At 36.9% G+C, this 25391-nt stretch overlaps 1 protein-coding gene across 21 annotated transcripts in view; it reads left to right on the top strand.

Moving 5' to 3' along the window:
* Positions 1-25391, top strand: part of CDH18 (cadherin 18) — a 1124701-nt gene that overhangs the window by 1020931 nt on the left and 78379 nt on the right. For all 21 annotated transcript variants that reach the window (XM_078004402.1, XM_015139758.3, XM_028849356.2 and 18 more), the window contains one exon: positions 1723-1976. In XM_078004402.1, coding sequence (XP_077860528.1) covers positions 1723-1976 — 254 coding nt within the window. The remainder of the gene's footprint in view (positions 1-1722; positions 1977-25391) is intronic.

The raw sequence follows: 25391 nt of genomic DNA, 5'->3' as shown, positions 1-25391 counted from the left end.
CTAACACGGTGAAACCCCGTCTCTGCTAAAAATACAAAAAATTAGCCAAGCGTGGTGGCAGGTGCCTGTAGTCCCAGCTACTCCAGAGGCTGAGGCAGGAGAACGACGTGAACCCAGGAGGTGGAGCTTGCAGTGAGCCTAGATCTCGCCCCTGCACTCCAGCCTGGGTGACAGTGTAAGACTGGCTCAAACAAACAAACAAACAAACAGAAAAGAAGAGTATGTAGTTCCTCAGACAAGATAGGTATTAGTTATTTTGTCAATTTATTTCTAGTGTGGATACCTTAGGGAAAAAATGGCTTCCATTTGATAGGTTGTAAACTTCAGAAGCAAATACTCCTTGAGAAATATATAACCTGAAAATCATAATGTTTGTGTCATATATCAATGCATGTGTATTGTATATATGATCAACTTCTGAGAAATTGAATTTTTAAGATATAAAGATACATATATTTTGGAAACTGGTAGAATACTGTAGTGGCTTATCCTCATCAATCTCCCTGTGATCCTAGTTTTCTAGGTTCTTAATATATGGTTTGGAAATGAAATGATATTTTGCCTCTTGTGTAATCTCCAACCCCTGAGAAGGCCAATTTTCCAAGGCCATTCGGAAACATTGGGGAACTTATTATAAGTATTATAGTACTGAGCATTCTGTTTACGGGATCCTGATAAGGATCCTCTTTCTAGTTAGCTTTTGCTTGGTTGCTATGAACTGAAGGGATGTTTCTTCCTTCAAAATTCACACGTTGAAATCTAATCCCCAGTGTGATATGATGGTATTTGGAGGTGAGATCTCTGGGACATAATTAGGTAATTAGAGTGAACCCTTCATGAATGGGATTTGTGTCTTTGTAAGAAGAGACAAGGGAGAGATGGTTTCTCTGTTGTGTGAGGATACAGCGAGTAAGAGGCTGTCTGCAAACCAGAAAGAGGATGCCCGCCAGATACCAGCTCTGAAAGAAACGTTAATGTTAGGCTTCCCAGTCTTCAGAAGTGTGAGAAATAAATGTTGCTTAAGCCACCCAGTGTATGGTATTCTGTTATAGCAACCTAAATTGACTATGATATTGACCCTTAATGTAAAGGACAATGCCTGAATTTCTCCACAGGGAATGACCATTCTGTTCCTGCCAGAAAAAGAAACTTTGAGATTGAAGCAGGCTTGTACAAAATCAGTGGCATAAATAGAAATGAAAATTCTCTATTCTGCTGCTTCTCACAGATCTTTAACAGGAAGAGCAGCATCAGTGGACACTTCACCCAGTTTAAAATGGAACACTGGTCTCTGAATCACCTTCACTCACCTCACCATAGGAACTTTTAACTTTTAAAACTACATCTGTTCATCTTGGGTTCACACAGCCTTTTATATCCATCATGCTAAACACTTTCCAAATGTTTAGTTCTTATCTGAAGAAGTACTTCCTCTTGAAAACATTACCTAGCAGTCCTCACACACTCCTGAATCTGAGTTTGTATTCTTCCTATTGATAGGTCCATAATACCAAATACGTATTATTGCACTAAATACAAAATGCTGAGGTTCCTTTATGCCTTAGATGTTATTATTAAAATAATCTTCATAATCTGTTTTAGAACAAAGCTAGTGTGACTTATCTCTATCTCAATTCTTTTATTCTAAAAAGGAAAAAATATAATGTGTATTTGAAAAGTAATGAAAGTCATAATACTGGAAATCTTATTTTTTCCCCACAGCCACTGAACTATGAGAAAAAGAAGTCATATACCCTCAACATAGAAGGAGCAAATACACATCTTGATTTTCGCTTTTCTCACCTGGGTCCTTTTAAAGATGCTACCATGCTGAAGATCATTGTTGGGGATGTAGATGAACCACCACTCTTTTCCATGCCTTCCTACGTCATGGAAGTCTATGAAAATGCCAAGATCGGGACCGTCGTTGGTACAGTTTTGGCACAAGATCCTGACAGTGCTAATAGCTTAGTAAGGTATGGCATGCTTCAATCATTTAGACATATAAAGATTTTTATTGCCTCTCATAGTAATTAAACATTAATAAAATTACAGTTAAAAGGCTTTATTTCTACATTGTTTTCTGCGAATGTACTTAAATTATAATATTAATTGATTTTTATCTGAGTAGCTTAGCAGATGGATTTTTGTCACATTAAGAACATATTTTGCTATCTCCATGAATGTCTTATTGGCCACACGTTAATTTTTCCATTTGACTTAATGGATGTGAGTGTAATTGATTGAGAAAATTGTTGTAGAGCTATTTAATCACAAACTGGAGAATCTATTGGTCCCTTAATGATAGGAAGTGTAGATATAGCACAAAATGGGATGATCTGGGGATAATACTCATCTCTCACTGACTCTGGTTCCTTTGGTCAGCCTAGCTGTGTGGCTTTCTCTTTGTATGTAAAAGTAGAAAAATAATGTCTGTGTCTCAGAGCTGTTGTGAGGATGCATGAAGCAATGTGCATAAAGCACCCAGCAAAGCGGCCTGCACCTAGTAGTCACTCAATAAGTGCTAACTTGTCAAAGACAGTATAAGATGCAAAACACTCTGAATACAGGAAAATCAGTGTGGGAACTCTATTGTGACTACTTACTAGCAGAGTGATCTTTTACAGTCATTCAACCACGTGGAATGTCAAGTTCCAAATATGTGAACAAAGAATAATAATGCTACATAAATATGTTGATACGATTCAGTTAGATTAAAATAAAGGACTTAACACATTGCCCAGCATATAATAAGTGATCACTGAATAATATTTGTATTATTTTAGTACATCATGCTGGAGAGATAGAGCTTTTTTTGCATCATCCAAAGAGATTTTTTTGTGTGCCTCATTTATAACAAAATCAGAAAGGCTGTGTACATGTGTAAAACTTCTTAGATATCCTGTGTTTATATGCATGGAAATCCTGTCTCTAGAAAGGTTAAAATCCTTAGTAATCTTTCTATTTTTTACCATGAAGTCCTTGGTTTTCATTCACTTAACAAAAGCTAATATTCTGAATAGTCTCCTCAGTATCTATGGAATATTTGTAAAAGCTCTGAATTTTCTTTTTCATAAGCATGACTGTTTCAGTTAAAAATAATCCCCCTAGCACCCATGCAGGTAATGAAACAATTTTCTGTGCACAAATGTGTATATTCAACAATCCTACTCCATCTTCAAGTGCAGAAACAGTATCCTGTCACACTAACGGCAAGAGCTAGATAATGCTTAAAGAGGGAGCGTCGGTAAACTATGCAAAATAATATGCATAAACCAAGTTACAGAATCAATCTCTAACTAAGGAATAGAAATCTAAGTTAACATGTTTCATGCTCAACCAAAGGAAAGTCCATTTTGCTTCAACATTCCATAGAATGCCATGTTTTTAGTTATACTTTTGACTCAAACAGTAAGTATAATTTGTTCAGGTTTTTAAAAAAAAGGTAACACCATAAAAGATCTGTACAAATGAGACTTTCTTTACCAAAAGTACCCAATATCTTTTGGGAATGGAGGTGCTTCATGATATAAGTTTGCTGTGAAAATATTAAATAAACATTGACAATATATTTTTAATTAAATTTGATGCTAATGATAATTTCTGTAATTCTTAATTAAAAGAACAGGAAGTCCAACCATTTATGTTTAATTTATATTTTATTAATGCAAAAATGTTGTACGTTTTGGGAGATACATGTGATAATCTGACAAATTCATATAATCAAATCAGGGTAGTTGTGAAATTCATCACCTTATATATGTATTGTTTCTTTACACTGAGAACATTCATATCATTATCTTCTAGCTGTTTTAAAATGTACAATCCAGTGGGTACAAATATATACATTTAGATGGAAGAAATAGAACCTAGTGTTTGATAGATCAGTAGGGTGACTATAGCAATCACTTTTAGACTATGTTTTAATCACTTGTAACGTGCAATATTGCAGTAGCCCTCATGATAAAGAATTATACATGTGCATACACACACAGACACACACACACACAGCATCTTGAACTCCAGGGAAGAAATAGACTTGGAAAAAAATGTGCATTGTATATCATGCATAATTCTCCACAGAAGAAGAATGAAATATCTGGGCCCGTAGCCCAGCCAAGTTGACATGTACAATTAACCATCACACTGTGTTTAGAGTAATAATGGTCTGAGGGAGGTGTGCATGGAGAATGTATTCCAAAACTTTCTGGAGGCAATGAACTGAGGAAAATTGAATTGAGACTCATAATCCAATTAGAAATTAGAGAAATTAAGAATGAAAGAAAGAATTGTAGTTTGTTGTACATGAGGAGCTTGGGTTACCTGTGGGAATAGGAAGTAATGAGATTGGAGAGATAGATTGGATACAGATCATGAAGAGGCTTTCTGCAACGGTACGGTCTTTGAAATTAATCCTGGCAGCAATGCCAACAGGGAGAGAAATGAGAGGAACTTTGATAATTATAACCAAAACAATGACAGGAAAATTTGCATTTCAAAATAAACAATAACAATATTTAAAATCATGTGAAAGGTAAAATATATGTGGTGAAATGTAGGTCAAAGGGAAGAAATTGAGGTTGAGGACAAACATGTTTTAGCATTATTCTATATGTTCCAACGTATATGAAAACACCTCTTCCCAAATAGGACTGTGATTCCCACATGGGGGCAAAATCCACCCCCTACAAGGGACAGTAGAAAATGTCTGGAGACATTTCTAGTTATTACAGCTTGGGATAGTGTCTTAGTCACTTTAGGCTGCTGTAACAAATTACCTTCTACTGTGCGGTATAAACAAGATACATTTATTTCTCACAGCTCTAGAGGCTGGGAAGTCCAAGATCAAAGGGCCAGCCTATCTCATATCTGGTGAGTGTCTGCTTCCTGGTTTGCAGAGAGCCCTCTTCTCCCTACATTTTCACATAGTGAAGAGCAGAAAGAGAGAAAGAAAGCAAACTATTCTGTTTCTTTTTATGAGAGCACACATCACACAATGAATGTCCCACCTGTTTTCTCTCTTAGTCAGTTTGTCTGCTAAGAAGAATTACCATAGTCTTGATGACTTAGAAACAACTGCAATTTATTTCTCACAGTTCTTGAGGCTGAGAGTCTGAGATTAGGTTGCCAGAATTGTCGGGTTGTGGTAAGGGACCTCTTCTGGATTGCAGACTGCCAAGGTCTCGTTTTCTCACATCTTGGAAAGAGGTAGCTAGCTCCAAGCTCTTCTTGTAAGGGCACCAGTTCCATTCATGACAGTTCCATTCTCATGACCTCATAATCACCTCCAGAAATTTGTACCTCCACATGCCATTACATTGTGGATTATGGTTTACTATGTGAATTTGGAGGAGGGGGATAAAAGCATTCAGCTTATAGCAGGTAGGGTGTTACTGGCATCTAGGGGTGGAAGTCAGGAAGGGTACTAAACATTCTGAAACACAGGATAGCTCCCACAGAAATTATCTGGCCCCAAGTCAATAGTGGTAAGGTTGAGAAAACCTGACATAGAGTAAAACAAGCTAAATGGCAAATTAGTAAAACTGGAGTACTAATTGTATTCATGGCAAGAAATTTTGAAAAGCTATTTTTCAGAGATAGATGTCTATACAAATCATATACATGAATAGTTATGTGAATGTTTCAATGTGTACTTTCAATCAATTAAAATATGATGTCATTAATTGTCTCAGTAATTACCCCATATCATTGGGAGCACTTGAGTGAACACTTACTAGGAAACATGCACTCTCCTGGTTGTTGGGATGCAAAGATGATTGGTACATAGTTTCCAAATGTTAAGAAAGGAGGCATAAATCTATTAGCATATGCATTATTCTTTCTGCTTTGTTTTGGTTAGAGAACTAAAATGAATCCTGCTAAAGCTGCCTTAAAATAATTAGACTCCATAGCTGCTGTTTGGGGGCATAATTTACATAATATTTATTCTTGATTTTAATAAAAATGTGTCATTCACATGGGCCTCTGGGTACAAATAGTGAATTTAAAAAACAGAAAACATTAATAAAAACAAAAGCAAGCCTTATACTTCCACCTTTCTCAGGGACCAAATGTTTGTACTAATTAAGGAAAAGCACACTGAAAAGATGTACTTTGCAGTGTGCCCTGAAATGCAATTAACTCCAAGTCTGTAGAATTGGTAATGAAAGGGAGTTTGAGCTTTGCAAGCATTTGTGAAAAGCTTCCTGACTTCGGTCTTTTGTATTTTACTATTGTACTTTTGTACTTCGGTCTTTGTATTTTACCATTGTACTTTTATAACTTATTAGTAAGACTCTTCAGATTTCATAGAGAATACAATACCTAGGTTTTGTCTGTTTCAACTCTAAACAAGATGTGTAACTTGCAGCAATATAAAGTATATATAAAACGTAAAATAAATTATTGTTGATTGTAATCACCATGTCAGGCTGTGAAATACTAGCTGTTATTCCTTCTAACTATATTTTTTACCATCATCCCCAATTATCCACCCCACCACCACTACCCTTCCTAGCCTCTGACAACCATTATTCTACCCTTTCTCTCCTTGGGTTCAATTGTTCTAATTTTTAGCTCCCACATATGAGTAAGAACATGTGAAGTATGCTGTTCTGTGCCTGGCTTATTTCACTTAACATAATGTCCTGCAGTTCTATCTATGTTGCAAACGACAGGATCTTATTCTGTTTTATGGCTGAATTACTGTATTGTGTGTATGTACCACATTTTCTTTATCCCTTCATCTACTGATGGACACTTAGGTTGCTTTCAAATCTTGGCTGTTGTGAATAGTGCTGCAGTGAATGTGGGAGTGCAGATATCTCTTCAGTGTACTGATTTCCTTTCTGATATGGCTTGGCTGTGTCCCTAACCAAATCTCATCTTGAATTATAGCTCCCATAATTCCCACGTGTTGTGGGAGGGATCTGGTGGGAGATAATTGAATCGTGATGGGTGGTTTCCCCATAGTGTTCTCATGGTAGTGAATAAGTCTCACAAGATCTGATGGTTTTATAAGGGGTTTCCCCTTTCACTTGGCTCTCATTGTCTCTTGTCTGCTGCCATGTAAGATGTGCCTTTTGCTTTCCACCATGATTGTGAGGCCTCCCCAACCACATGGAACTGTGAATTCATTAAACCTCTTTTTCTTTATAAATTACCCAGTTTCAAGTATGTCTTTATCAGCAGCATAAAAATGGACTAATACACTTTCTTTTTCATGCATACAGAGCAGCAGGATTGCTGGATGGTAGGTAGCTCTACGTTTAGCTTTTAGGAAACTATCAAACTGTTCTCCACAGTGGTTGTAATAATTCACATTCCCACCAACAGGATATGAGGGTTCCATTTTCTCCACATCCTTTGCCATCATTTTTTATTGCCTGTCATTTTAATATAAGCCATTTTAAATGGGGTGAGATGATTTCTCATTGTAGTTTTGATTGGCATTTCTCTGATGATCAATGATGTTGAGCATCTTTTTATATGTCTGTTTGCTATTTGTATGTCTTCTTTTGAGAACTATCTACTCAGATCTTTTGCTCATTTTTTAATCAGATTATTAGATGTTTTTTGTATAGATTTGTTTGAGCTTCTTATATATTCCAGTTATTAATCCCTGGACATATGGGTAATTTGAAAATATTTTCTTTCATTTTGTGGGTTGTCACTTTCCATTGTTGATTGTTTTCTTTGATGTACAGAAGCTTTTTAACTTGATGTGGTCCCATTTATCTATGGTTTATTTGGTTGACTGTGCTTGCAGCATATTACTCAAGAAATCTTTGTTCTGATGAGTGTCCAGGAGAGTTTTCCCAGTGTACTCTCTTCAGAGTTTCACAGTGTGAGTTCATAGACTTAAGTTGTAATACATTTTGAATTGATTTTTGTATATAGCTAGAGATGGGTGTCTGGTTCCAATTATCTGTGTATGGATATGCAGTTTTCCCAGCACCACTGAAGAGTCATTTATTATAGTTATTGCAGACTGGGCTTGTTTGTGCCTGTCATTCTTGGGGACTCTTCCAAGTACTCAAAGGGGATTAACTGAGTGTTGTGATCTAAGTCTTTGGTCATTGCAGCCATATCTGCATTAGGGGGCACCCCAAACCCAGTAATGTTGTGACTCTGAGCATTGTGGAAGTACTGCTGTAGTGGTCTTGCGTAAAATCTAAGATAATTCCCTGTATTGCTAGGCAAAGACTTTTGTTCTCTTCTCTTACATTCCCCTAAACAAATGGAGTTTCTCTGTCCATGTTGATCTGCCTAGAGCTCAGCAGAGGAGTGACATAAGCATCACTGTAACCACTAATGCCAAGACTGCACTGGGTCAGATGAAATGAGCATATCACTGGATCTCACCCAAGGCTGCTGATTACTAATGCCTGGCTACTACCAATATTGCCTTAAGGCCCAGGGCTCTTCAGTTAGCAAGTAGTGAATCCAGCCAGGATTGTGTCCTTCCTTTCGGTGATGCTAGCTTCCAAGTTCCGCAGCCCAAGGCAGGTCTAGAAATGCTGTCCAGGAGCCACAGCCTGGATTCAAGAACCTCAGGAATGTACTTGGTGCTCTATTCTACTGTGACTTAGCTGACACCCCAGCCACAAGATAAAGTTCTTCCCACTCTTCCTTCTTCTTTTCTCAAGCAGAAGGAATTTCTCCCGCTGTGGTATGTACTGCCTGGGTACCGCCCATCTTTACTCAAGGCCCATGGGCTCTTCTGTCAGCTTTTGCTGAACACTGCCTGAACTGAGCCTCTCCCTTCAGGGCAGTTAGCTCCACTTTAGCCCAGCACGGGTTTAGAAATGCTATCCTTTACCCACCGCCTGGAATCAGGCACCCCAGGAGCCTGCTTGGTGCTCCACCTCTCTGTGGTCAAGCTGGTGTCCAAGCTGCAAGACAAATTCCCCATTACACCTCCCTTTCCTGTTCTTGAGCAGGAGGAGTCTCTCCCCATAGCAACTATATCTGGGAATACCCTGGGTTACACCTGAGTCTCATTCTCACCAAAAGCCCACGATGAGTAGTATCTGGCTAGAGTTATGCTTGCTCAAGGTCCAAGGGAGCTTTAGTAAGGAGGTCATGAATTCCACCAGGACTGGGTTCTTCCCTTCAAGGCAGCAGGTTCCCTTCTGGCCCAGGTGTGTCTAGAAATGTCTGAGAGCCAGGGCTTCGGGATTCTGTTTGCTGCCTTATTCTACTGTGGTTGAACTTGTATCCAAGTTACAAGATGAAGTCCTTTTTACTCTTCCCTCACTTCTACTCAAGTGGAAGGAAGGGATCTTTCCCAGAGCTGCAAGTTTCACTACCTGGGGTTGGGGGAGGGGTAGCAGAAGCACTCCCTTGACCACTCCAACTGGCTTCTCACTATGTCACCTGCACTCCAGGTCCACTGGCTCCAAGCCCAGCACAGCACCAAGGCTTACTCAGGAATTGCAGTCCTTCTGGCCCAGACTGCCTTTCAAGTTCATTTAGGACTCCAGAGTGCTTTAGGGCACAGTGGTGGGGCTAGCCAGAACTCAGGTTTCACCCACGGGGTTGGATTATTTCTCTCTAGCCTGTGCTGGTCTCAAGTCTCACTCCATAGGTGCAGGCTGCGTTCTGTCCCTTTTTGCTTTCTGCTCTCACAGGGAGGTACTGAGTTCCAATGCAAAGTCTCATAATCATTGTGTTCTCCCTCCCCAAAGTGCACAGATTCTCTCTTTGTGCTCTGCTGCCACTACCAGGGCTTGAGGGAGGGGTTGTGTAAGTGATTCAAGGTTGTCTTTGCTGTGCTCTTCTGTGCCCTGTTCATTAATATGATGTAAATACCAAGTACTGTGATCAGACACTTGATTTTTAGTCCCTATGAAGGTGTTTTGTGAGTTCTTCAATTCAGTGTTCCTGCAGGGTTGACAATCTTTGTAGGGTTCTATACCGATATCTTGCTCCACCTTCTTCTCCAATCATCACCTTTTTGAAAAAATAGAATTAGAGACTGGCTGTTTACCAGCAGTGAAGTCTTTCATTTAAACAGTCTACACCATTTGCTCACAAATTACAAACAGAATTCAGGAATTTCACAGATAAGCTACTGAGAGATGAGCAATCTCAAGTTGAGAACAAGAATCTAGAGAGCTTTTGGAAATGTGGCCTTATGACACGTGACTATTAAATAGTTGCCATTCATTGTCTCCTATCTGTTGGCCAAGTACTTTATATATCATTCCATAAACTGCTTTACAACACTGAAACTGTCTGTATTATTGATTCCATTCTATAGATGAAGAAACTAAAGTTCAAAAAATTAACTAACTTGATTCTGTTTTCAGAGTGATAACATGACATTTTAATGCAAATCCAATTTGGCTTTACTCTGAAAACTTTGTTTTTGTAACCCAATATCCTCCCTCTTATACACTATAGCTAATAAAAAATGAAAGCGTATTAACAGAATGACTACATTTCCAAAAATCAAGTATCAAAAATTAGAAACAAATGTATATTATAAATGCTCAGAGAACCATTAATCAAATGCCACTACCTGGGGCCTTCCCTTTTATGGGTTTACTCCACACACTGGAAAAGGAGATGCTAAAAACTGGCAAGTCTTTTTTTAACTTTAGCATCTTAGTAATAAATTTGCTCTTAATTTTATAGTTTTTCAATATTGTAGTTAAAGATGTACATTACTTGATTTAGTATTAAAAAAATAAGTTGGAGTCCCTGAATCAACATTTCTCATATGATGAAAAGCTTTAGCACCTGAATTTACATGACTGAGTATATGTCCCATCTTTTCTTCTTTGCATCTTGATTTATGACCTGAATTTATCTACACATTTACTTCTTGTTGAGAATTTGAATGTTTTCCTTGAATAATAACTTTAAAGCAATAAATAATTAAATATTTTGCATAATCATTTCAAATGCTTATGATGACACTATCTATAAAATAAACCATAACCCAAATGTATTGTGATCACATTGGAAACTTAGCCAGATTTTAAAATATTTTTAAATTTTAAACATAAGGGATACTTTTAAAGAAATGGATGCAAAGTATTAAAAGTATTTTCTCAGCCTATTCAGAGATTTATTGTGACCTTGGTAAGGTGAATTTATTGGTAAATAATAGTACACTGAATATACTAGAAGCATTCGCTTCTTTTTGTTTTTTGTTTGCGTTCTTCTCTACTTTTGAAATTTTCACATAATTGGTGATGAGTTGGATTAGAAATACCAAATTATTTTGGTGTTATAACAACAAAAAAAAGAGAGAGATTTTGAAATAATGGTAAGGTCTTTTGGCAAAGTTCAAGAGCGAAAGTGAAAAGAAATTATTAAGAGTTTGAATGCAGGATTTCAACTTTTGAAAAGAAAGATGAAAAATAACCGGTAAATATGTTTTAAAATGTGTTCGTGTTAAAGGTATCTAATATACAATAACTTTTTCTCATAGACCAAATTTAGTTATAAAAGTTTACCTTACTGATAATATAAAATTATTTCCTTGTTCTCTTCATGGCAATCATCAATGTATCATCGACAAAACTCAGCCATTGTGTTCTGATCCAAAGGAAACAGTCCATTATGGGTATTTAATGCAAATCCAGTAGAGACAGACAGAAAGCAAACTCTTGCTTAAAATCAAAAATCTTTGTCTATAACCTATGTTTTGAAATTGTATTACATTACATATTGCTGATATTAGAACACTGAGATTAATGGTTTTATTGTTCAATGTCATAAACACATGATGCTTGAGAACTCAAGGGGACATAAAGATGACTAAGATAACTCTGTTCTTTCACAGATGAACATATCTGTAGACTTTGAAGGCTGAATGGTCCAAAAGCATATAGCTAAAGATATTATCTGTTATAAAATGATTTTTTTTCCATAGGCAAAACTTTATAACACATTTAGTCATACAACTACTTTTTTTTTTTTCTATTTCGGCCTATTTTAAAAAATTCAATATATTTTTTTGGAACAGGTGGTGTTTGGTTACATGAATATTTTATTTAGTGGTGATTTTTAATATTTTGGTACACCCATCACCTGAGCAGTATACACTGAACCCAATGTGTAGTGTTTATCCTTCACCCTCACATCCTTTCCCCCAAGTCTCCAAAGTCCTTTGTATCATTCTTACGCCTTTGCATCCTCATAGCTTAGCTCCCACTTATGAGTGACAAAATACAGTGTTTGGTTTTCCATTCCTGAGTTATTGAACTTAGAATAATAGTTTCCAATTCTATCCAGGCTGCTGCAAATGCCATTATTTCATTCATCTTTATGGCTGACTGGTATTCCATGGTATATGTATACCACATTTTCTTTATCCATACATTGATTGATGGGCATTTGGGCTGGTTCCATATTTTTGCAATTACGAATTGTGCTGCTATAAACATACCTGTGCAGGTATCTTTTTTGTATAATGACTTCTTTTTCTATGGGTAGGTGCCCAGGAGTGGGATTGCTGTTTCAAGCAGTAGATATCCTTTTAGTTCTGTGAGGAATCTCCACACTGTTTTCCATAGTGGTTGTACTAGTTTGCACCCCTACCAAAAATGTAAAAGTATTCCCTTTTCACCACCATTCTGGCAGGAGTGAGGTGGTATCACACTGTGATTTTGATTTGCATTTCCCTGATAATTTGTGATGTTGCATTTTTTTCATATGTTTATTGGCCATTGGAATATCTTATTTGAGAATTGTCTATTCATGTCCTTAGCCCACTTTTTGATGGGATTGTGTGTTTGTTTTTTCTTGATGATTTAAGTTCCTTGTAGATTGTGGATATTAGTCCTTTATAGGATGTATAGATTATGAAGATTTTCACCTACTCTATGGGTTGTCTGTTTACTGATTATTTCTTTTACTGTGCAGAAACTTTTTACTTTAATTAAGTTCCATCTATTTATCTTTGTTTTTGTTGTGTTTGCTTTTGGATTCTTGGTCATGAAATCTTTGTCTAAGCCAATTTCTAGGAGGATTTTTCCAATGTTATCTTCTAGAAATTTTTATGGTTTCAGGTTTTAGATTTAACTTTTTCATCCATCTTGAGGTGATTTTTGTATAAGGGTGAGAAATGAGGATCCAGTTTCATTCTTCTACATGTGGCCTGCCAGTTATCGCAGCACAGTTTGTTGAATTGGATGTCTTTTTCCCACTTTACATTTCTGTTTCCTTTGTCAAAGATCACATGACTGTATTTGGCTTCATTTCTGGGTTCTCTATTCTGCTCCATTTCTGGGTTCTCTATTCTGCTCCATTGGTTTATGTGCCTACTTTTATACCAGTACCATGCTGTTTTGGTGACTATAGCCTTATAATATAGTTGAAGTCAGGTAATGTGATGCCTCCAGAATTATTCTTTTGCTTAGTCTTGCTTTGGCTATGCAGGCTCTTTTTTGGTTCCATATGAATTTTAAGATTTTTTTTCTGGTTTTGTGAAGAATGATAGTGGTATTTTGTTAAGAATTGCATTGAATTTGTGTATTACTTTTGGCAGTATGGTCATTTTTACAATATTGATTGAATCCATCCATGAGCATGGAATATGTTTCCATTTGTTTATGTTGTCTATGATGTATTTCAGCAGTGTTTTATAGTTTTCCTTGTAGAGGTTTTTCTCCTTCTTGGTTAAATATATTCCTAAGTTTGTTTGTTTGGTTGGTTGGTTGGTTGGTTGGTTGGTTGGTTGGTTTTTTTGCAGCTATTGTAAAGGGGTTGAGTTCCTGATTTGATTTTCAGCTTGGTCATTGTTAGTGCATAGCAGAGCTACTGATTTGTGCACATTATTTTTGTACCCTGAAACTTTGCTTAATTCGTTTACCAGTTCTAGGAGCTTTTTGCATGAGTCTTTAGGATTTTCTAGGTATAGGATCATGTCATCACCAAACAGCAGCAATCTGACTTCAACATTACCAGTTGGATGCCCTTTATTTCTTTCTCTCATCTGACTGCTCTGGCTAGGACTTCTAGAACTTGAAGAGAAGTGATAAGAGTAAGCATCCTTGTCTTGTTCCAGTTCTCAGGGGAAATGGCTTTCCCTGTTGGTTGTGGCTTTGTCATAGATAGCTTTTATTACCTTACAGTATGCCCCTTATTTGGTGATTTTGATGAGGGTTTTAATCATAAAAGGATGCTGGATTTTGTTCAAATGCTTTTACTGCATCTATTGAGATAATCGTGTGATTTTTGTTGTTAATTCTGTTTATGTGATGTACCACATTTATTGACTTATGGATGTTAAACCATACCTGCATCCCTGGTATGAAACCTACTTGATCATGGTGGAATATCTTTTTGATATACTGTTGAATTCTGTTAGACAATATTTTGTTGAAGATTTTTGCATATATGTTCATCAGGGTCAGTAGTACAGCAGAAAAAAAGAAATAACAAAGATCTGAGCAGAACTAAATGAAATTGAAACAAAAAACACACAATACAATAGAAAAATGAAACAAAAACTAGTTATTTTAAATGGTAAATAAAAATGGTAAACATTAGTGAGATTAACCAAGAAGAGAAGCAAGAAGATCCAAACAAGCTCAATTAGAAATGCAACAGGAGATATTACAACTGATACCACAGACATACAAAAGAGCATTCTAGGCTTCTATGAACAACTTTGTTCAACTAGAAAACCAAGAGGAGATAGATACTTTCCTGAAAATATACAACCCTCCTAGATCATGTTCATAGGGTCTGATGCATATATGTTCACCCGGTCTGTGTATTGGTCTGTAATATTCTTTTTTTTGTTATGTCCCCTTTTGGTTTTAGTATTAGAAAGATACTGGCTTCATAGAATGACTTAGGGAGGATTGTCTCCTTCTCTATCTTGTGAAATAGTGTCAATAGGATCGGTACCAATTCTTACTTGAATGTCTGATAGAATTCAGCCATGAATCTGACTGGTCCTGGACTTTTTTTGTTGGTAACTTTTTAATTACCATTTCAATCTCACTGCTTGTTATTGGTCTGTTCAGAGTTTCTATTTTTCCTTGTTTAATCTAGGAGGATTGTATATTTCCAGGAATTTATCCATCTTCTTGGTTTTCTATTTTATGTGCATAAAGTTGTTCATAATAGCCTAGAATGCTCTTTTGTATGTCCGTGGTATCAGTTCTAATATCTCATTTTGTTTCTAACTGAGCTTTTTTGGATCTTCTTGCTTCTCTTTTTAGTTAATCTCACTAACGGTCTATCATTTTTATTTATCTTTTTAAAGAACTAGCTTTTTGTTTCATTTATCTATTGTATTGTATGTTTTTTATTTCAGTTTCATTTAGTTCTGCTCTGATTTTGTTATTTATTTTCCTCTGCTGTGTTTCGGTGTGGTTTGTTCTTGTTTCTCTACTTCCTTGACATGTTACCTTAGATTGTCTATTTGTACCCTTTCAGACTTTTTGATGTAGGCATTTAATACTATGAACTTTCCATTTGGTACCACTTTTGCTGTATCCCAGAGGTTTTGATAGGTCATGTCACTATTGTCATTCAGTTCCAAAAAATGTTTAATTTCCAATTTTATTTCATTGTTTTCTCAATGATCATTCAGAGGCAAGTTATTTAATTCCCATGTATTTGCATGGTTTTGAGGGTTCATTTTAGAGTTGATTTTCAGTTTTATTCCAGTGTGGTTTGAGAGAGTACTTGATATAATTTTGACTTACTTAAATTTGTTGAGAATTGTATTGTGACCTATCATATTGTCTATCTTGGAGAATGTTCTATGTGCTGATGAATAGAATGAATATTCTGCAGTTGTGGGGTAGAATGTTCTTTAAAGATCTGTTAAGTCCATTTGTTCTAGGATATAGTTTAAGTCTCTTGTTTCTTTGTTGACTTTCTGTCTTCATGACCTGTCTAGTGCTGTCAGTGGAGTATAGAAGTCCCCCCACTATTGCTGTGCTGCTGTCTATCTCATTTCTTTGGTTTAGTAACAACTGTTTTATATTTAATATATTTGGGATCTGCAGTGTTACGTGCATATGTATTTAGAATTGTGATTTTTTTTTCTGTTTGACTAGTTCTTTTATCATTACATAAAGTCCTTCTATCTTTTTTTTTTAACTGCTATTGCTTTAAAGTTCATTTTGTCTGATATAGGAATAGCTACTCCTGCTTGCCTTTGGTGTCCATTTGCATGAAATATCTGTTTCCACCCCTTTATCTTAAGTATATTAGTCCTGTGTCAAATGAGTCTCTTGAAGACAGCATATACTTGGTCGGTGAGTTTTTATTCATTCTGCCATTCTGTATCTTTTAAGTGCAGCATTTAGGCCATTTACATTCAGCATTAGCATTGAGATGTAAGGTACTATTATATTCATTATACTATTTTTTGCCTGAATACCTTGGTTTATTTCATTGTGTTATTGTTTTATAGGTCCTTTGAGGTTTATGCTTTAAGGAGATTCTATTTTGGTGTATTTTGATAACTTGTTTCGAGATTTAGCTCCCGTTTTAGCAGTTCTTGTAGTGCTGGCTTGGTAGTGGTGAATTCTCTCAGCATTTGTTTATCTGAAAAAGACTGTATTTTCCCTTCATTTATGGAACTTAGTTTTGCCGGATACAAAATTCTTGACTGATAATTGTTTTGTTCAAGCAGGTGAATAATAGGACCCCAATGTCTTCTATCTTGTAGGATTTCTGCTGAGAAATATGCCATTAATCTGATAGGCTTTCCTTTATAGGTTGCCTGGTGTTTTTGTTTGTTTGTTTGCTTCTCCACACATTTCTTAAGATTCTTTCCTTCATCTTGACATGAGGTAACCTTATTACTAGGTGCCTAGGAGATGATCTTTTTGTGATTAATTTTCCAGGTGTTCTCTGAGCTTCTCGTATTTGAATGTCTAGATCTCTAACAATGCCGGAGAAGTTTTCTACAATTATTCCCTAAAATGTGTTTTCCAAACTTTTAGACTTCTCTTCTTCCTTGGGAGCACCAATTATTTTTAGGTTTGTTCATTTAACATAATTCCAAACTTCTTGTAGTCTTTGGTCATTTTTTAAATTCTTTTTTTCTTTTTCTTTGATGAATTGGGTTAATTCGAAAGTCTTGTCTTCAAGTTCTATAGTTTTCTTCTTCTACTTGTTTGATTCTGTTACTGAGACTTTCCAGTGCATTTTGCATTTCTCTAAGTATGTCCTTGATTTCCAGAAGTGGTGATTTCTTTTTTACTTATGCTATCTATTTCAGTGGAGATTTTTTCATTCATAACTTGTATAATTTTTTTGGATTTCTTTAAGTTGAACTTCCTCACTTTTCTCTAGTGCTTCCTTGATTGGCTTAATAATCAACCTTCTGAATTCTCTTTCTGGCAATTCAGAAATTTAGTCTTGGTTTGGATCCATTGCTGGTAAGCTAGTGAGAGCTTTTTGGGGTGTTAAAGAACCTTGTTTTGTCATGTTATCAGAATTGTTTTTCTGGTCCCTTCTCATTTGGATAGACTATATCAAAGGAAATATGTGGGACTCAGGGCTGCTGTTCAGATTCTTTTGTTCCACAGGGTGTTTCCTTGATGTGGTGTTCTTCCCTTTCCTCTAGGGACGGGGCTACCTGAGAACCAAACTTCAGTGAATATTATCACCCCTCTGGATCTAGCCACCCAATGGAGCTACCAGGCACTGGGCTGATACTATGGAGTGTTTGCAAAATGTCCTATGATGTGACCCATCTTCAGGTCTCTCAGCTGTGGATGCCAGCACCTACTCCATTATAGGTAGCAAGGGAGTGAAGTAGACTCTGTGAGGAACCTTCATTGTATTTTTGTTAAGTGTGCTGGTTTTGTGTTGGTTGGCCTCCAGCCAGAAGGTGGTGCTTTCAAGAGCATATCAGCTGCAGTTGTATAGGGAGGATCAAGCAGTCCACAGAGCCATACCGCTCCCAAGAGATTATATACTTTGTCCTGGGGTACCAGGGTGGGTAGAGAAAGGCCATCAGGTGGGGGCAGGGTTAGGCTTTTCTGAGCTCAGACTCTTGGCAGGTCTTGCTGTGGCTGCTATGGAGGATGGGAGTGTGGTTCCCAGGCCAATGGAATTATGTTCCCAGGGGGATTATGGCTTTCTCTGCTGCATCACACAGGTCACCCAGAAAGTGGGGAAAAGCCAGCAGTACAGGCCTCACCTTGATCCCATGCAGCCCGTAGCCCAAACAGCTGGTCTCATTCCCATAGGGTCCCACCCAACAGCACCAAGTTTATTTCCCGGCAGCTGGTGATTAAAGCTAAGAACTTGCCCCAGGCTACAAGCCTCCCAGCTGAGAAAGCAAGCTGACTCACAATTCTTCAGCTATCCCAGGGAGCCTGCAGCTGCAGTCCACTTCTTTCAAAGGGTCTGTAGACTCTCTTGGCTTTCCTGGTTTGTTCCTGTTGTAGTTCTTGGAGCAAAAGTTCACAATGTGGGTCCACACACTGCTCTGTCAGTCCGTGTGGGAGCTGCCAGTTTGTCCTGCCTCCTCTTCGCCATTTCTCCTGGCTCTTGTCATATAACTTCTGAAATAGCATTTGATATAAATACCATTTTGATGCTTATTTCACACAGGATAAAGTGAATATACAATGATAAGAGTGTTATAATGATGTGTCACAGTTATTATATTAGAGTAGATTTTGGATCTATTTGAACATTTCCTCCATTATAGTAATCTTTTTGGCCACATGTGCTGGTTGATTGATCCAAAGTATTAACTAGACATACCACGAAGTAGCTTATTTCCCCCCTTAGATTCTACCTGAAGCCTAAACTAATGAAATAATTAAATAATCATTGAGACTGGACAAGAATGTGGTCACTTTTTCATGTTTCATTAAAGATATAAAAGACCTCTAAAAATCTTCAACTATTGGTTAAAGTGTATCTAACAGCCTAATGTCACCACCACGTGATCAAATCAGGCTTACCCCTAGGAAGGGAACCTATGTCCTGGGAGGGTGTGCATAATTAGAATAAGTACCTTAGCCCTAGCTTAGTGATACTCTATAGATCTGCTAACAGGAGAATGACATCCAAATAGCTTATGTATTTCATGTGAGTTTTACAAAAAGACAAAATATTCTCTTTTTTTTTTTTTTTTTTTTTTGATGGAGTTACACTCTTGTTGTCCAGCCTGGAGTGCAGTGGCATGATCTTGGCTGTGGGCAACCACCACCTCCCAAGTTCAAGGGATTCTCCTGCCTTAGTCTCCGATGTATCTGGGATTACAGGCATGTACCACTACTCTTGGCTGATTTTTGGATTTTTAGTAGAGACAGTTTGGCCATGTTAATCAGGCTAGTCATGAACAAAAAATTCGAATAAGGTTTTGTAGCATTTCTAGAACTCAGGATTAATGGAATTTCTGGTATCTCACTTACTTAGAGGCATAAATACCAGGAAGAAACATTATAATTGCCTCTGCAGAGGTTTAGCTTAATTTTGTTTCATTGGATGGAAGTTTTGATTCAAGAGGTTAAAAAGTACCCCCAAATATCCATGTGCTATGTGTGCTACCCAGCTTATTAAGCATGTAAGCACAATACTCACTTTATGTGAGAAATCATACCTTCATTTTTCAGAAGGATTATTTTCTCAAAGCATGGCTTGTGTATTAAATTGCATTCCCAATGTTAACAAAGAGAATCATAATTTTAAGCTATACTTCAGGTGTGTGACTTTTTGTGAAGCTAAAGGTGAGTCCAAGGTTCGGCACAGTGGCTCACACCTGTAATTCTAGCACTTTGGAAGGTAGAGGCGAGAGGATCATTTGAGCTCAGGAGTTCAATACCAGCCTGGGCAACATGACAAAACACTGTCTCTACAAACAAATACAAAAATTGGGGTTGCATACACACCTGTAGTCCCAGCTACTTCAGAGGCTGAGGTGGGAGGATCGCTTGAGCCCAGGAGGCGAAGGCTGTAATGAGTCATGTTCTGATTAAACTTTATCCCAACTATTGATTATTCTCAATAAAACTTACAAAACTACTTGGGTGACAAAACCTTAAATAAATTTGCTTTACCATTCATGTCTTGTACCTGCAAGTGTTTGCAAAGTGACAACTGAAAGAGGTCTTCTATACTTTAAACCAGATTATATTTCTCTAAGTAGGTCACTGTAAAAATAGATTTCTGTTACATAAGTTTTAAATTAATTTATTGTGGTGAAATGGACAGAATATAATGAAAATAAGTGCCACCGAGGACTGAACAGTTGTTATTGAAATGAAAAATAACATTTCTTATGCACTTTAATAATTATCACAAATATATACCTACATAATCAAAGGGAAGCTGAGTGCCAAATGATGACCTGCATAGTTTATTTAAAGCAGTTTCTGTGGAAGGAAATATTTGAGTAAAGGTAATCATTATTGAGATTGAATTTTTACTATGTTCATAACGTCTCTGTTTGTTGGTCTCTAAAGTACTAATTTAAATAATCATTTTTCATCTCATTTCAATATACTGCATTTTCTTTTTACTTTCATCATTGCTTTAAAACATTTACTAGAGTTAAGAAATGGTGCAGAAGTTGAATGATAGAACAGAGAGCAGTGTAGAAATACAAAATTATAGTGAGTATTTCTAAGTTATATTGGAAACTTGGCAAGATCTCCTGTACTGGGTGAGGCATAAATGGGTCCATTTATCTGCCAGTGTGAAATTAGTTAAGGTTTGCCCATGCGTCTTGTCCAATTAGAGGTCTGATAAAGAATACTGAGCAAATTTGAGTTGTCAGTAACTTAATTGCACTTTCTCCGATCTATAACTAGGAGACATCTTATCGATCATTGATCATACAACTTCCAGAGTAGCATTTAATGAAATACCATTTTGATACTTATTTCACACATAATATAGTGAACATGTGGTGGTTATAGGGTTTGAATTATGTATCACAAGTTTGAATTATGTATCACAATTGTCATATAAGAGTAGCCCTTGAGTCTATTTCAACCTTTTCGCCCTCATATTAACCCTTTTGGCCACATATGCTTGTAGATTAGTACAGGATATTAACAAGATATACCACAAAGTAGTCGCTTTGCTTTTTTTTTCTTAGATGTAAACTGAAGTCTAAAAGATGGGCTTTCATAATCAATAATTGTATTACATCTTAAAATTATTTCTAGAACTGTGGTTCTATGAAGTTTTATGTGAGGTGCAAATGTATTTGTTTTTTGTTCAATGTTTAGATATTCCTCAATGAAAGAGGGAATAAGCCAGCTACACACCATAAAGAGAAAAAAAAATTGTTTCTTGAATTAACCTAACCAATTTTAAACATAATATTAGAAATCCATGTGAAGGATGACATTAAGAATCTACAAATATCTTATCTAGATGTGAAAACATAGTGACCTGGATAGGTAAGACATGATTCCTTGGCATGGTTAGTGCTACCAAAATATTTACAAAAGAAGCAAAAGACTACTATCAGTTGCCTGAAATATTATCAGAGTCTCCATTATAACTGTTGATTGATTGGTTGGCTTATTCATTCACTTGTGAGGCCAAGCAATACATCTATGTTATTGTTGGTAGAAGTTAAAGAGCTTTAGTGTCATATACTTTCCAAATAAAAATTGCTCTATGTGCTTTAAGCAGGAAATTAAAAATTAATTTTCTGACAGAGAATTTTCAGAAACAGGCTGAAGTTCTGGCTATTTGTACAGAGACTCTTCTTTATTCAGTAGTAACCCTTATTCATATCCCACTGTGTTTATAGTGCAGTCACAGGAGAAAGGAACAACCAGTACCTACAATTTATGAACTGTCTTATCAAAATAGACCGAAGCTTCCTAGGAAAGAAAGAGAGAGAAAACTACCTTCCTGAGAAACCTTAAAGCAAGTTATAGTTGTTTTCTATGAAGGCCTATCATTTAACCCTCAAGCATAAGTGATTTTCACATATCACTTCACTTCATCATCACAAGAAGATTATTATGTAAATGGTTCTCCATTTTGCTCATTGGAGACAGCTCAGAGAGACTAAATCTCTTAATATCACAGCGCTAAGTGATACAGCTGTGATTAATAGGTTTGCTTGGTTTCAAATCTGTATTGATAATCTTACTACGGCTCAATATAATTTTCACATATTTGCTGGGTCTATTTTAGAAACAATTTTTCCTGGAATTGATCTTTACATTCTAAATAAACAAGGCTAAGAATCTGTAACTTATTGTACACAGAGAGAAAGAATGTAGATGTTTTTAAGTGTCTTCAAAGAGGTTACGACTTCCGATATCCGAACATTGGGAAATTCGTCCTTGGTAAGCAACCCATCCCTCACCCTAATTCTTCTTGCTTCTTCGTGTGTCTTTAAAAGTCTGTGCTCTTACAATCCAAACACTTTGGACATTTTTTTCCATCTATGCATTCTCATCTTCAAAATTTTACAGAGATTATCTTTCCCTATCAAATATCTGTACTCCTTTCATCTACAACGAGAATAATTATATTCTTTCATTTGCTATACTAGGTGCTACAGTTTAGTCCGTCCTCATCTTGTACCTAAGAATATTTTATTTTAAAAAGAGAGCTTACTACTCAAGTCTAACACGTGAATAAGGGCAGTCATACTAACTGGAACGCTGATGTGTGGGAAGGAGAAAATTACTGTTTGTTTCCTGTCTACTACATGAAGCTTTTTTTTCTTCTTCTTTTCTCTTTCTAGTCTAGCAGCCAATACCAGTAGTGTGCAAAATGCTATCTCACCTCTGAAGGAATTCCAAACCAGATCTAAGATCTTTCTTTCTCTCTGTTTTTCTCTAATATATCATATGAAATCATCAAATTCCATACTCTCTGGATGATCTCTGATGCACATATCTCTATTTAACTGTTATTCATCTTTCAAGACTGATCAAATACCATGTCCTCCATGACGCTTTTATTCCTTGGAATTTTATTCTCTGATCTCTTCATTAAACTCTCTGGCATCCATCACTATAATAAGTTTCCTGTCCCTCCCTCCCTCCATTTCTTTCTTGCTTGCTTGTTTTCTTGCCTTCCTTCCTTCTTTCTCTCTCTGTCCCTTTTTCTTTCTTTCTCTTTCTTTCTTTCTTTCCTTTCTTTCTTTTCTTTCTTTTCTTCTTTCTCTCCCTTCCTTCCTTTTCCTTCCTTCCTTCTTTTCTTCCTTCCTTCCCTTCCTCCCTCCCTCCCTCCCTCCCCCCTTTGTTCTTTCTTTCTTCTTTCTTTCTTTCTTTTTTTTTTTTTTTGAGACTGAGTCTCGCTCTGTCGCCCAGGCTAGAACACAGTGGCGCGATCTCGGCTCACTGCAAGCTCCGCCTCCCGGGTTCAAGCCACTCTCCTGCCTCAGCCTCCCGAGTAGCTGGGACTACAGGTGCCCGTCACCACGCCCGACTCATTTTTTTGTATTTTTAGTAGAGACGGGGTTTCACCGTGTTAGCCAGGATGGTCTGGACCTCGTGATCCGCCCGCCTCGGCCTCCCAAAGTGCTAGGATTACAGGCGTGAGCCACCGCACCTGGCTTTTCTTTCTTTTTTCTTTATTTCCTTATTTTCCCAAAGTAAACTATTGGACATATTCTCTCTTTTTAAATATGTATTTCTCATTCCTTTTGTGTACTCTTTCAAATGAAAGTATTTTTGAATGAATGGATCAAGATTGTAGGGGTTTGTGCTTGTGTTGCTATAAAAATACCTGAAGCTGGGTCATTTATAAAGAAAAGAGTTTTAATTGGCTCATGGTTCTGCAGGGTGTGCAGGAAGCCTGGTGCCAGCATCTGCTTCTGGCCTCAGAGAACTTACAGTCTGGCAGAAGGGGGAGGGGAGCCAGCATGTCACATGGTGAGAGTGGGAGCAGGAGTAAGAAGGGGAGGTCCCAGGCTTTTAAGCAATTAGATTTTGCGTGAACTGAGTGAGAACTCACTTCTCACCAAGTGGATGGGGCCAAACCATTCATGAGGGATCCACCCCCACAATCCAGTCACCTCCCACCAGGCCTCACCTCCAACACTGGGAATTAGCTTTTAATATGAGATTCAGAAGTGAAAAATATTCAAACAATATTATCACCCCTTTAAAACTTTCTCCTTTTAAAAACAAAGAAGCTGGCCTGGTGTGGTGGTTCACACCTGTAATCCCAGCAATTTGGGAGGCCGAGGGGGGCGGATCACCTGAGGTCAGGAGTTAGAGACCGGCATGGTCAACATGGTGAAACCCCGTCTCTACCAAAACTACAAAAATTAGCTGGGCGTGGGGGCAGATGCCTTTAATCCCAGCTACTGGGGAGGCTAAGGCAAGAGAATCGTTTAAACCCGGGAAGTGGAGATTGTGCCGTTGCACTCCAGCCTGGGCAACAAGAAGGACACTGTGAAAAAAAAAAAAAGCTGATAAGTATTACTCAGTAGACCTAGATTGTGTTTTAATCTCTTGCACTATCTCCTTATTGTTGTACAAAATTCTCTATTACTCTGTGCCTTGGTTTCTTCATTTGCAAAAGGGAACTAGTAATAGTACCTACCTCATGCAGCTGTTTTGAGTGTTTAATGAACTAATGTTTATAAAGCACTTAGAACCCCATCTAGTATATTGCAAGTGCTCCATAAATGTTAGCTCTTCTTACCTCTTACTAGGTAGCTTTGTTAAATAACTCATATAAGTATTTAAGTGTTTCCTCTCTACCTCACACATATACCAGTACTCAAAGGTTTATATTAAGGGCCAAATCAGAATTTGAAGAAACTGTTTAAAATGTCTTATATGGCTATAAATCTTCTAACCTCAATTTATTCTGGTTCATTTTTGATAGCTGTAACCTAGAATTTTTTTTTTTTTTAATTTAAAACCCCAATTCCACGGGTTTTATGATTAGTCCTCTTTTAGGACCTATGTCTCCTAGGCAAATGGTTACTTGATTTTGTATTTTCTAAATACTCCTGAAAATGTCAAATTAATTATTTGTAAAAAAATCTAAATATTGATATATACATTCATAAAGTATTAAGTTTTTTTAACTTTCTGAGGGCTTATGAAACAGATTTTATTATAACATTATTTGAAAAATAATTTACTGAGAATATTCTCATCTCTTTTTAATCGTTTGATTAACGGTTTTATGGACCCATGTCACTTCTTAATTCTAAATAGAATGATTCTACATTTAATCTTCAAAATAGTCTTGAATAGTTTCTCTTTTCTCACATTTCCACTTTACTTACTTCTGAGTTTTTATTTCCACGTCTGGGCAGAAAGCCAAAGGTGGTTAGGCAGAACTATTTAGTTCTACTTGAGTCAAAATTCAATTGCAGCTTCATGAATAAGACTCTTTGGATCCAAGCATCGCCCAAAATCTAGCCCTTAGGATACTGATTTCCCTAGAGAGCTAGATAGCTTAGGAAACTCGGAAGCAAATAACATGAGTCTAAAGATGCGTGC

This window comes from Macaca mulatta, chromosome 6, assembly GCF_049350105.2.
Source record: "Macaca mulatta isolate MMU2019108-1 chromosome 6, T2T-MMU8v2.0, whole genome shotgun sequence".
NCBI classification, from domain to species: Eukaryota; Metazoa; Chordata; class Mammalia; order Primates; family Cercopithecidae; genus Macaca; species Macaca mulatta.
Note: the sequence above shows the minus strand (reverse complement) of the source record. Positions and strands in the feature narration are given on the sequence as shown.